This window comes from Monodelphis domestica, chromosome 1 (genome assembly GCF_027887165.1).
Source record: "Monodelphis domestica isolate mMonDom1 chromosome 1, mMonDom1.pri, whole genome shotgun sequence".
NCBI classification, from domain to species: domain Eukaryota; kingdom Metazoa; phylum Chordata; class Mammalia; order Didelphimorphia; family Didelphidae; genus Monodelphis; species Monodelphis domestica.
Genome location: NC_077227.1, coordinates 614,194,474 through 614,207,001, shown reverse-complemented (window position 1 = coordinate 614,207,001; position 12,528 = coordinate 614,194,474). Strand labels below are relative to the sequence as shown.

Genomic DNA, 12,528 nt, shown 5'->3' with positions numbered 1-12,528 from the left:
CACTGTGTATTCAGGCCACACCTTTCTCTCTGCCAGCCATCCAGGGCCAAAGGGCAAGAATAGGGGATAAACTGCTCCACCACACTCTGAGTGTCCGGGTCAGTCCAAGAGGTGTTAATTGGGGCGGAGGGTTATTTTTTATTGTTGTTGTTTTTTTACTCCTTGAACCTTAAACTGAAACCACTGAAGTAGAGGGAATGGAGCTCATGGCACACCATGAAAGTCCTGAATCCGAAGCGCTGAGTTTCCAGGGCTAGAAATTCTAGCCAACTTGTATATCTCATAGGATGACTTTTTTTAGGCAAAAACAAAAACAAAAACCTTACTATTCATCTACTCCCCTCTTTCTCAAGGGGTCAGTTTATTTCCTGACTCCATCCTTGAATCTATACATTTAATCTGTACCTCTCTTATATATTTATATATATATAATTTTTATCTTTATATTTTGAAACGTGCCTTCCCAAGCCATAGCACAGTGCCTAGCAAATAGTAGTTTATTGACTTACTTATTGACTGTAGTTAATAGTTATCTGTTAACCTACAGATTTTATGCATCTCTCCTACCAGATTATAAATTCCATGAGGGCGAGGACTGAACCCAATATGAATCAAACTAGCAAAATAGCCACTTCATGAACATTTATTAAATTGGCTAAAATAAAATAAAATTAATTTAATTCCTGGTTATTTCCTCATCTGGAATGCATTCTCTGTTCTTCAACTTCAGCACACCCTTCTCCTTCAAGTCCTATTTACATTTTACCTCCTTCACCATGTCTTCTGTAAGAGTAGCTGGTTCACTTCATTTAACCTCAATTCCTGGCATAATAGATTAACAACTGAAAGGAACCTTAGAGATCATCTGGGCTAAACCTCTTCCATCATTTTACAGATGAGAAAACCGAAGCCCATGTGTTAAAAGTGATTTGCCCAAAATCACACAGATAAGCAGCAAAGCCAGGATAGTAACCAATGTACTCTGAAAAATTCAGCCCTCCCCACTGATTCCCCCTTACATGTATTTTGGGGTACCTGAATTAAGTTGCCATTTCAACCCAGAAAACTACTATGTGAAAATCACTGTTCCGATCTGAGAATACAAAAAAAAAAAAAAAGAATCAGGGCCTGCCCTCAAGAGCTTGCAGTCTACAGAGGTTATAGTACATACAAAGAGAAGTAAATATCTTAAAATAAAGGTTTTTTTTTATAGGTTTTCCATATCATCCTATGTCTTATCTTCCTTCTCCTTCATTAGACTCTAAACTCCAGATTAAGCACTCAACTCCTTTTTTTCTTCATCCAAAGAACTCTGAAATACAATGAACATTCAGTAAATGTTAATACACCAAACCTGAGAGGAAAAGAAAAGCATTTCAAAGAGGCCCTTCACAGCCCCGTGCCCCAGGGAAATTCCATGGAGGGACCACAGATTTTAACCTGGAACCTGGAGACTTTATTGATCAACTATTGACTTGATCCACTACTCAGAGAGCTAACTGTAATTGAAGTAAAATGTAACTAATTGTATAATTAATGTCACCTAGGAGGCAGCTTGGTGAACTGGAGAGCAATCTGATCGAAAGGATATATATATATATATATAGCTCTGTGCCCCTGGGTCAGTCACCTTCCCACCATCTCTCTACACCACAGTCAAACTCTAAGACAATGAGAAGAGTTGCTGACTTACATTAGTAGAGGGAGTTTCCTCACTGGAAAAGCCCATGTTGGTTTGATGGAGATATGATTGGGGATGTTGACTTTAAGTGATCACTCTACTGCAAATATTGATAATATGGAAATAGGTTTTGAACAATGAAACATGTAAAACCCAGTGGAATTGCTCATAGGCTTGGAGAGGAGGGAAAGAACATGAATCATGGAACCATGGAAAAATACTCTAAATTAATTAAATAAATAAATGAAATTTTAAAGAACATGAATCGTGGAACCATGGAAAAATACTCTAAATTAATAAATTAAATAAATGGAATTTTGAAGGCCTATGTCAAAAATCTGAGGTCCCAATTTAAAAAAGAATGTCACCTATGTTAAATGCACACACCCCAGCGTCACTACTCACATTTATATAGTTCTTCCAAGTGCTTTACATAATATCTGATTTGATCCTTCTATCAACCCAATGTATAAAAAGGAATGCTACAGATGTTTTTTAAGACCCCCATTTTAGAGATGAGGAAAATAAAACTGAGAGCAGTAAATTGACTTAATTCATCAATCATCAGACAGCTAGTATTTGAGGCAGGATTCAAACCCAGGCTGTCCAAGTCCATTACCCGCTATTGTCAAATTTCCTTTATCTACTCTGAAGATGCAGAGGCAACTATTTTGGAGTGGCAAGTTCAACTTAATTACCCTTCCTTCCTTTTTTCATTTTATTTTTCATTTTTTAATTTAATTAATGTGATTTAGAATATTTTTCCATGGTTACATGATTCATGTTCTTTTTCTTCCCTCCTCCCTGCAGGGGCAACTATTAAAAAAATGGGGGCAGCTGGGTGACTCAGTGGATTGAGAGCCAGACCTAGAGAGAGGGAGATCCTGGGTTCAAATGTGACCTCAGACATTTATTACCTGTATGATCCTGGGCACTTAACCTTGTTTGTCTCCGTTTCCTCATCTCTAAAATGAGCTAGAGAAGGAAATGACAAACCATTCCATTATCTCTGCCAAGAAAACCCTAAATGGGGTCATGGAGAGTCAGACACGACTAACTGATGAGCCACCTCTGGGTTAGAAGACAAGGAAAATTTTATGCCTTTTATAAATAAGGACACTGAGGGACAAGAAGCGAAAGCAGTGGCAGGTCAGAGTGGGAGGCTGGGGCAGAATTGCAAACAGAATGAAGATCTCCCTTCTTCTGTTTTTGTCCTTTCAACAAGAACAGAGTGCCATTTAGAACTAGGCTCATTTCCCAGGAAAGTTGTATAAAATATCAGTGGGAACAGTGCCATCTCGGTAGTCAAAGAAGACAGAAGAACGTGGAATAATTCACAGTAACTTGGATTTGTCCAATTCTTCATACTTTTCCAGATGCTTTCATCTGGACCATCCCACGCAGTCCCCACAATAACTGTGAGGCAGAGAGCGGATCTCAGTATCCCCGTGTCATAGATGAGGGGACCAAGGCTCAGATCACAAGACTTGCCCTCAATCCTGAGTTGGAGAACTTTCAACTAAGGCAGAGCCTCTTGATTTCAAGAGCAGTGTTCCTTCTTCCACACTGGAGGAAAGGGAAAGGCACTTATTAAGTACTTAAGATGTGCCAAGAACTCTGCTGAGCCCTTCACAAGTAACACTTTTGCTCCTCATAACAACTCTGTGATGTGATTATCTCCATCTTACACCTAGGGAAACTGAGGCAGAAGGCAAAATAATTTGCCCAGCATCGCACATCTAGGAAGTATCCTAGGTTGGATTTGAACTCAAGTTTTCTTTAGTGACTCCAGGCCCAGTGCTCTCTCCCCAAGAATGTTCTCTCCAATGGGCCATGACAGTTGGAAAAGGAGAAAAGTTTTAAGAAATGATGGCTGATGTCTGGAGAATGGGAAGACCTGAATAAAGTGGTCCAAAGTGGAAAAAAAAAATAACATAATGGGGGGTGGGAGGTGGCTGAGAGGCTCAGTGGATTGAGAGCCAGGCCTAAAGATGGGAGGTCCTGGGTTCAAATCTGGCCTCAGATACTTCCCAGCTGTGCAAGTCACTTAACCCCAATTGTCCAGCCCTTACCACTCTTCTGCCTTAGAACCAGTATCTAGTATTGGTGCTAAGGCAAAAGGTAAGGGCCTAGAAAGAAAGAAAGAAAGAAAGAAAGAAAGAAAGAAAGAAAGAAAGAAAGAAAGAAAGAAAGAAAGAAAGAAAGAAGTAAATAAATAAATAAATGAATGAATAAATGAATAAATAAATAAATGAATGAATAAATGAATAAATAAATAAATGAATGAATGAATGAATGAATATAAATATAACATCAATGAAAAAAGCAAAGGATGATGGGAATCATCTATTTTGCCTCCTCAATGGATGGAGAAGACAGACAAGGGAGGGAAGAGAATCTAGAACTAAAAATAACAAAAAGCTGCCTAGATTCAGGAAGAAAGCTTGGCCCCAAAGAACCAATGATGAAACCCATTTCGCAGTCTTTTACTAAAAAGATAAAAGTCTACAGAACTGAAAATACAGTCCAACCCTGACCCTACGTGGTTAGGTTTTGATTAATTGCCGTGGTGTTTCCATAATATTAGGCAGGTTCAATGGGTAAGAAAGAAGCTTATCAGAAAAGGACCAAATTGGGGCACCTAAGTGGTTCAGTGGATAGAGAGCCAGGTCCAGAGATGAGAGGACTTGGGTTCAAATTTGGCCTCAGATGTTTCCTAGCTGTGTGACTCTGGATGATTCACAACTGCATTTGCCTAGCCCTTGCCGTTCTTCTGCTTTGGAACCAATACACAATATTAATTTGAAGACAGAAGGTAAGGGTTGTTTGGTTTTTTTAACTGAAAAGGAAAAAAATATTTTTTTAAATAAAAAATAGAAATAAAAACACGACCAACACCACACACACACGCCCTCCCTTACCTGTGTGAGTCCGGACATGCCGTTTCAGGTCAAAAGTATCATTGAAGCCTTTGCCACAGAAGGTACACAGATGCCTTTTCACCTGGTTGTGGCACTTGAGGTGTCTGTTCAGCATCCTCTGGAGACGGAAGCCTTTGCCACACAGCTCACAACTATACACCATAGCTTCATTGCAGGTCCCAGTTGTGAACTGGAAGGCAGAGAGAGAAGCCAAGTCAGCCGATAATGAGAATTGATTAGAAAGGAGGAGACGGGGGAATTGAAGTGGAGTGAAGAGAGGTTTGGGTTCAATTCAACAGACAATCAATCAGATCCTACTCTGTGCATTGGGCAGGAATTAGGGATAGAAAGACAAAAAAAAAGGAAAAGGAAAATTGTCTGCCGTCAAGGAACTTACACTCTATTGGCTTCAGACATTCCCCCCAAAAAGGCCTGATAAAAAGGTCAACGATCTAATGGGGGGAAGGGTAGGACCAGCTTACTTAGAAGTATGTTCTGCCGAAAATAAGCCTCTAGCTTTGGCTGCATGTGGTTTCCACTATCTAAAAATACCAGGCAAATGCTTCATGTTGCATCAGAATTCAAATAGGAACGAGGAAGGCGTAAATGATCTGTATTCTGTTTTTCCTCATCTTTTTGAGTCTGAAAAGCAGCATTGGGGCAGAGACAAATCATAGGATCCTTGATTTTGCACTGGAAGGGTCCTTTGGGGTCAACTAATACAATTCCTTGGGTTTTACACATGAAGAAACTAAGGTCCAGAGGTCAATAATAAGAAAGCATCAAATTCCTCGTCCATGAAGATCTCTAATTGATCACTGAGGTTAAAATTAAAACCATACATGTCATTTTTATCCATCAGTTATATCTGACTCTTTGTGACCCCATTTGGGGTTTCTTGGCAAAGATACTGAAGTGGTTTGCCATTTCCTCCTCCAGCTCATTTGACAGATGAGGGAACTGAGGCAAACAGAATTAAGCTTACAGTCATATAGATCTTAAATGTCTGAAACTATATTTGAACTTAGAATCCTTCTGAATCCTGGACCAGCACTCTATACACTGTGCCACCTAGCTTCTCCCATACTATGTCATGAAAAAAAAAACTCTAGCCATCCAGAAGGAACCTATTTAGTGATTACTACTGTTTTCAGTGGTTTTCTATTTACTAAAAGAAATTGCATGCCTGAACCAATCACTTATCTAAGAAATCAGTCTTTGGGATCAGAGATGGTCAGAGCTCAAAGAAATCTTAATAATTGCTTAGCCAGAAGAAAGGAAAAAAAAAAGACCAGAAAAATTAAATAACTTGAGGCAGCTAGTTGGCACAGTGGATAGAGTAGTCAGGAGGACCTGGGTCAAATCTGGTCTCAGAGACCTCTTAGTTATGTGATCCTGGGCAAGTCACTTACTTAACCCCAATCACCTAATCTTTGTCCTTCTGTGTTAGAGCTGTTACTAGTTGTTACATTTTTAAGATGAGGAAAAACAGAATACAAATAATTCATGCCTGCCTCATTCCCATTTAGATTCTGATGCTTTACTAGGGATTTAGAAAAGAAAATAAAGGAAAAGAAAAGAAAAGAAAAGAAAAGAAAAGAAAAGAAAAGAAAAGAAAAGAAAAGAAAAGAAAAGAAAAGAAAAGAAAAGAAAAGAAAGGAAAGGAAAAGAAAAGAAAGGAAAGGAAAAGAAAAGAAAATAATTTGTTCGAGTTAATAAGAGGCAAAGCCCAGATTGACTACAGATAAATTGTTTTTCACTATACCAGAAGAATTCTCATGGGAATATAACTGTGACTGTCTCAGCAAGAGGATGACTAGGTGTTATGCTGAAATGCCTCCTCCTCATTTTCCTTCACACAAATTGTGCCTATCCTTCAAAATGCATCTCGAGCCCTTCTCCCTCCAGGCTCCATGAAGCCTTCCCAGACAACCCATCTCACACTAAAACACAGAATTTCAGATTTGGAAGGAATATCAATGGAGTTCACATCAAACTGGAAAAAGAATTCTTACAACACAGCTGATGGGAACAGTCATTGCCAGGGGGAAACCAGCCCTCCCGGGGATCGGGGGTCCTTGGTGATGTGATGGCATCGGCGAGTGAAGAAGATGGGAGATAGTTAAAGTTTTCACCTGCAGCCAGTTGTCACAAAAACTGTTCCGCTCAGACTTGGGCTGATCTTTTTATTTATACACTCAAGGAGTACATATCTACTTGGCACACAGTTTCATTTCCAATATATATGCTTCCTTACAGGTAATGGAAAAAGTCATACATTAACTTTTAACAAATCATTTGATTGACATTCTATAATTATCCTACAAACTTTAACTCCATGGATTCTAACAACAAACACAAAGCTTAGAAGATATACGCGTTCTCATCATGGATGTAGCTCAACTAGAGGTCAGTTTCTCATTAACCCGTGAGGTGCCAGACATGTAGTTAAGCTAAGAATGATTATTCATTACACTAATCAACTACATAATCAATCAGACTTCTAAGGATACAATCAACACAACATAATTGTCTAGACTTTGAGGTCAAAGAGTATAATCAACATAGCCCAGTTACCCAGTTTAAATATTAATTCAGTAATAATTTTTCATTCTCCAATGTTTTACTAAAGTATCCAAGACATATTGCCTTGCCTACAGAGTTAACACAATCCAGTGAGGTGGGGTGGAATGTATCAGCCTTTCCAAGAAAGGCAATTAATATACAGTACAGTTTTGTTGGGGGTTTACTCCTAGAGGGGGTCCCATCTATGATCCCTTATCTAAAAAGGGTACATAGGAGTCCTTAGGTCTGACTTTGTAAGCATATGGCAATATTCTAAGGGGAATTTCTATATCATTACATATAAGGGTGGAGTTTTCCTGGAGCTGAGTAAGAATAGTATTTGTAACAATTCCAATAATAGGGGGTGTTAATGAGAGAGAAGTCACATGGGGGGGTGTCTGAGTAGGTGTTTCCATCCTTCCTGGGGGCCGCTGTGCAGTCCCTGGTTTCCACCTGTGACTATATCAGACAGTGTGGATTTGATGGCTCCCAGCAAGTCATTCAGCTTCTCCAATGAAAAGGAACCCAATAGCTCCTGAGGCAGCCCATTCCACTTTTGGATAAGTCTAATTAGATAGTTTGTCAAGCCTAAATCTGCTTCTTTGTGATTTCCACCCATGGCTGCCAGTCCTGCCTTTGGTGACAAGCAGGGCAAGTCTGATCTCTCTTCCACAGGACAACTTTTCCAAACAGACTTCTGCCTCCTCTTAGCTAGAACACTTCCAATCTGTGCCACTCAATTTAACATGTCATTATCTGCTGTCTTAAACTACTATCTAAGGGTTTCACAACTGTATAGTTTCTGCAACTAGATTATAAGCTTTTAAACGCCTCGAAGATAGGATCTTATCTTATTTCTCTGAATTCATAACAGTGCTTAATCCATTTCTGCCAAAGAAAAGACTTTCAGCATCTCTACCCAAAAACTCCATTCCTGTCCTTCCAAGACTATAACTGAAGCCTAAATGTTGTCTCTGACTGTTCCCTTGCTTCCATCTCATTTACTGGTCTCCAAGTATTGCCAATCTTAACTCCATAATATATCTGCAGTGCATCCCTACTGCTCCCACCCTAGCTTAGAGCCCTCTGGATGGTTCTAATAAAGGGGCATCCTCCAATCCATTCTATACACCCCTCATAAAATATGCATTCCTCCAAACACCTTAAATCAAAAACCTTCAATGGCTCGCCATTGGTTAAAGATGAAAATATTATGTGTTAACACATTATTATATATTACATATATTTGTCTGGCAGGCAGTAAGCCTTGAACCATATCTACAACGCCTTAGCATTGCTCCTTTGAAGCAAGAGATCTTAGGGCTGTATCTTCATAGACACATGTATGCAAAGACCTAAGAACCTTTTGTATTTCAAGATGACCAAATTGAACAGCTGCCACCCCCCTTTTCTGTAATCCTCCTAATTCCTGATTGGTTAATTATGTTGTAATGTTTCTAACTCCTGATTGGTTCATGATTGGTGTAATGCTTCTTTAGTTACTAGAGCAAAATTTCCTATATATACTGGTTTCAATTCTCAATAAAACTAGATTTGTGGTATCTTCCAAAGCCCCCTTTGATCCTGTCATCTTCCATCCAAATGGACCCCTGTGTTCCCTTTATTTAGTGTTCACTTCTCCTGAGAGAACTAGCCCTCAATATATATCAATATATATACTCATAGCATGTAATAATAAAGCAAATAAAAACACTAGGAGGCAACAGAATTCAGGTCAAACACAATGGACAGTATTTGTTCCAAGTTAATGAAATCTAAATGTATTCTGCCTATTGTGAAGATAGAATTATCTCTTTGTCTATTTTAATGAAATCAATCAGCAACCTCTAACTCAATCAATCAAGAACTCAAAGCACCCCTACTCAATATTAAGTAAGAGAGCTCACCAGTCAAAAATTCTCACCTCCAAAGGGAACTGCCCAGCCCTGGGCAGGGCTAGCAAATTGAAAGACAGCAATTGTTTTCTGTGAAGAAGGGGCAGAGACAGGAAATGACACGAAAAAGGAGCCTAAAAGAAGAGATGAACATGGCCTTCTGCCATTCCTTTCCTGGCGTTTGGAGTGAGTGGCTGAGATTCCTGCCTTGGCTTTGAGGAGACTCTTTCCCTGAATCCTGCCTTGGCTTGCTGGATGAGTGGCTCCAGCTGTAAAAGAGCTGGACTTCTGGCTGAAGATTCCACAGGGAAATCAAGACCTGAAGAAGTCTCCTGCAGGGGTGCTGAACTGGACTTCACTTCCCTGAAGAAGCTCTTAAGACCAGTAGGCTGCTTAAGAATCTGTCTCTACATTTCCCACTTTCACTCTTTCCACCTCTTTGTAAATAAAAAGCTGCTAAGTCATTTTGACTTAAGCTAAAATATTTTAAAATCTGCGACCACAATATTACTTTATAACTCTTATTTTAAAACTCAATTTTAAAATGGGTGAATCCATTTTTAGTCCTTATACTATCTATGGTAATAATATAAATACTAATAAGGTCAAATTCAAACATGTCCAGCCCTGTCGTACAGTATACTTCTTATACTCCACACTACGTATGCCCCAAATGGTTTAGTAAGTATCTCCTAATATTTCCCCAGTCCAGTGTTCTCAATGCCTGGAGTGAAGTCATCCCATCTGCTCACTGCCATCTGAAATGACATCTTTCAAGTCCAAATTAAAATCTAATCTCATAGTATTTTGTACTTCCTTTATACATCTATCTTTTTCTTATTTATTTCTCTTTGGATGAGTCTTGAATCTCCTATTAAACTTAAAGATCTTGAGCACAGGACCAGTATCTTGTTTTTCTTTCCTAGTACATCAGCATGGTAAACTAGAAATAAAAAGTACTTATTAAATGTGTTTAGTGCAATGCTTGGCACATAATTGGCATTTAAGAAATGCCAGTTTTTTGACTGGTCAAATGAATAGCTATCAAGCCACTTGTGAAACATCTCTACCTATGACCCAGTACTAATCTCTTCATTTCTTTTGTCTTTACTTTCCCTAAATTTCTCCTTGTATCCCTCCATTTCCCCTCCCACCTACCCCTCATAACAAAAAATTTATATAAAAAAAAAGACTAGGAAAAAATGTAGTGAAATCTATCAACAAATGCAAAAAAAAAATCGACTGTTACATGCACTTTTTATACCAGCGAACCCCAACCTTTGCAAAGGAACAAGAGGAGGAGGTATCTTCTCATCTCTCAACCGAGGCCAAGCTTTCTTTAGAATTTTGCAACATTCTTTCTCAATACTCTGTCTCTAAGTAACCTCACCAGCTTTCAGAGACTTAACTATCAACTGTATATAGGTGAAATTTGGTGGCACAGTGGATAGAGTGCTGGGTTTGGAGTCAAGAAGACTCATCTACCAGAGTTCAAATCTGACTTTGGACACTTATTAGCTAGGCAAGTCACCTAATCCTGTTGGCCTCAGTCTCCCCATCTGTAAAATAAACTGGAGAAGGAAATAGTAAGCTAGTTGTATGGAAATGGCAAACTAGTTGTGTGACCCGGGGCATGTCACTTAATCCTGCTGGCCTCAGTTTCCTCATCTGTCAAATGAGTTGGAGAAAGAAAAGGCAAACCAACTGAAGTATATCTTTTCCAAGAAAACCCCAAATGAGTAGAGCTGGACATTATTTTAATGGAAGTTTCTTGAGGGAAAAGCTTTTCCATGCTTCGGTATTTGTTAACCCTAGGGCTCAGAACATTGGCTGGCACATAGTAAACCTCAATAAATACTTTTTCATTCATTCACTCATTCATTCATTAGGGTAGGGGTTAAGACTACAGAGGGTAATGGGAAGCAGAGCCGACAAGTAATCTAACAAAACTAAGCTGCATTGAGTGAAAAAAGCAGAGGATATTCGACCAGCATGTAGCAATAATGCAAATGAAAACACTAGGAGGCAAAAGAATTCAGGTCAAACACAAGGGATGCTATTTGCTCCAAGTTACTGAAATTCAGAACTGTCTCCTATGTGCCTGGTAACAACAGCAAAATCCATGACTGCAAAGTTAGATTCCTGCTGGTCACAAATGTCGTACAGAAAAGTTTTGTTTAAAACAGTTTTTTGGTTTTTAGCAGAAAGGTACTTATGGAGGAAGGGCTATATTTAATTCTTAAGAAACTGAGATGTGCCCCTGGAAGACAGAGGCTATTTCATCTGTCTTTGTGTCTCCACCACTGGCCACCGCACTGGCACAGAATCGCAGCTCTATCAAATGATATTGGCTGACTGATGTATTGAAATAAATCATGAACTTCTAAAATATTAGAATGCAATTCATATGATGTGAAGAATCCACAAAAGAAAATACTTACAATTCTAAATTTAAAAATGAAAATAAAACACAATTAAGTTGTATGGCTACTGATGAAGCCAAGGCATAACAGGTAATCTGAGTACTTCTCTGGAATAAAATAATAACAACAAAACCAGAAAAAAGTCTCTGTCGAGCTGAGTAGACCCTCCACGGAACCTCCTAAAAAGTACAATACAGGACAGGAGACTGATGGACATAAGAAGTTAGTCCGGTGGGGGGGCTTCATGACTTGCAAGCTCATTAGGAGTCCACAATGCAACAGGGTAGCTACAAAAAAACCAACTGAATTTATAAACGACTTTGAGAGAAATAGAGGGTCCAGGGCTAGGAAGGCGAGAGTGCTTCTGTATTCTGCCCTGAGTCTGGAATGTGGTGTTCAGTTCTGACCTGATTTTTAGGTAGGACATTTGATAAGCTGGAGAATGCCCAGGAAATGACCTCACTGAAAGTTTTCAAGAGAGGGTGATAGACTATGTGTCAAGTATTTTGCAGAGGAGACTCATTTTATATTAGATGGTAGCCTTGAGGGTCACTGAGGTCCCTTTCAAACCTACATTTTATGATTTGTTTATTTATAGATAAAAATTATATAGGGTAAAGGGCACACTAGTTGTGTTCTGAAATGGGAGAAGTCTCAATATCAGACCCATAAAGGACCCATCCAGAGAACTCAATAGAAAGAGTGGGTCCACTGAAAATCAAGGTAGATGATACAGCAAATCCAGGAGACCTTCATAATGTATATGAATATATATATGTAAATGTATTGTGTGATAGTTTGCTATCATCTGGGAACACCCAATATATTATATTATATTATATTATATTATATTATATTATATTATATTATATTATATTATATTATATTATAGTATAGTATAGTATAGTATAGTATAGTGTATCATATCATATATTATGGTATATATTATATCATGTCATGTTACATTATGTTAGGTTATTTTATATTATGTTATGCTACTTATGTCATATTATGTTTCTCATTTTTGAAGATCCCCATTTCAA

At 38.6% G+C, this 12,528-nt stretch overlaps 1 protein-coding gene across 2 annotated transcripts in view; it reads right to left on the bottom strand.

Annotated features, from left to right (window-relative positions):
* Positions 1-12,528, bottom strand: part of OVOL2 (ovo like zinc finger 2) — a 51,161-nt gene that overhangs the window by 25,228 nt on the left and 13,405 nt on the right. For both annotated transcript variants that reach the window (XM_007476648.3, XM_016427642.2), the window contains one exon: positions 4,603-4,792. In XM_007476648.3, coding sequence (XP_007476710.1) covers positions 4,603-4,792 — 190 coding nt within the window. The remainder of the gene's footprint in view (positions 1-4,602; positions 4,793-12,528) is intronic.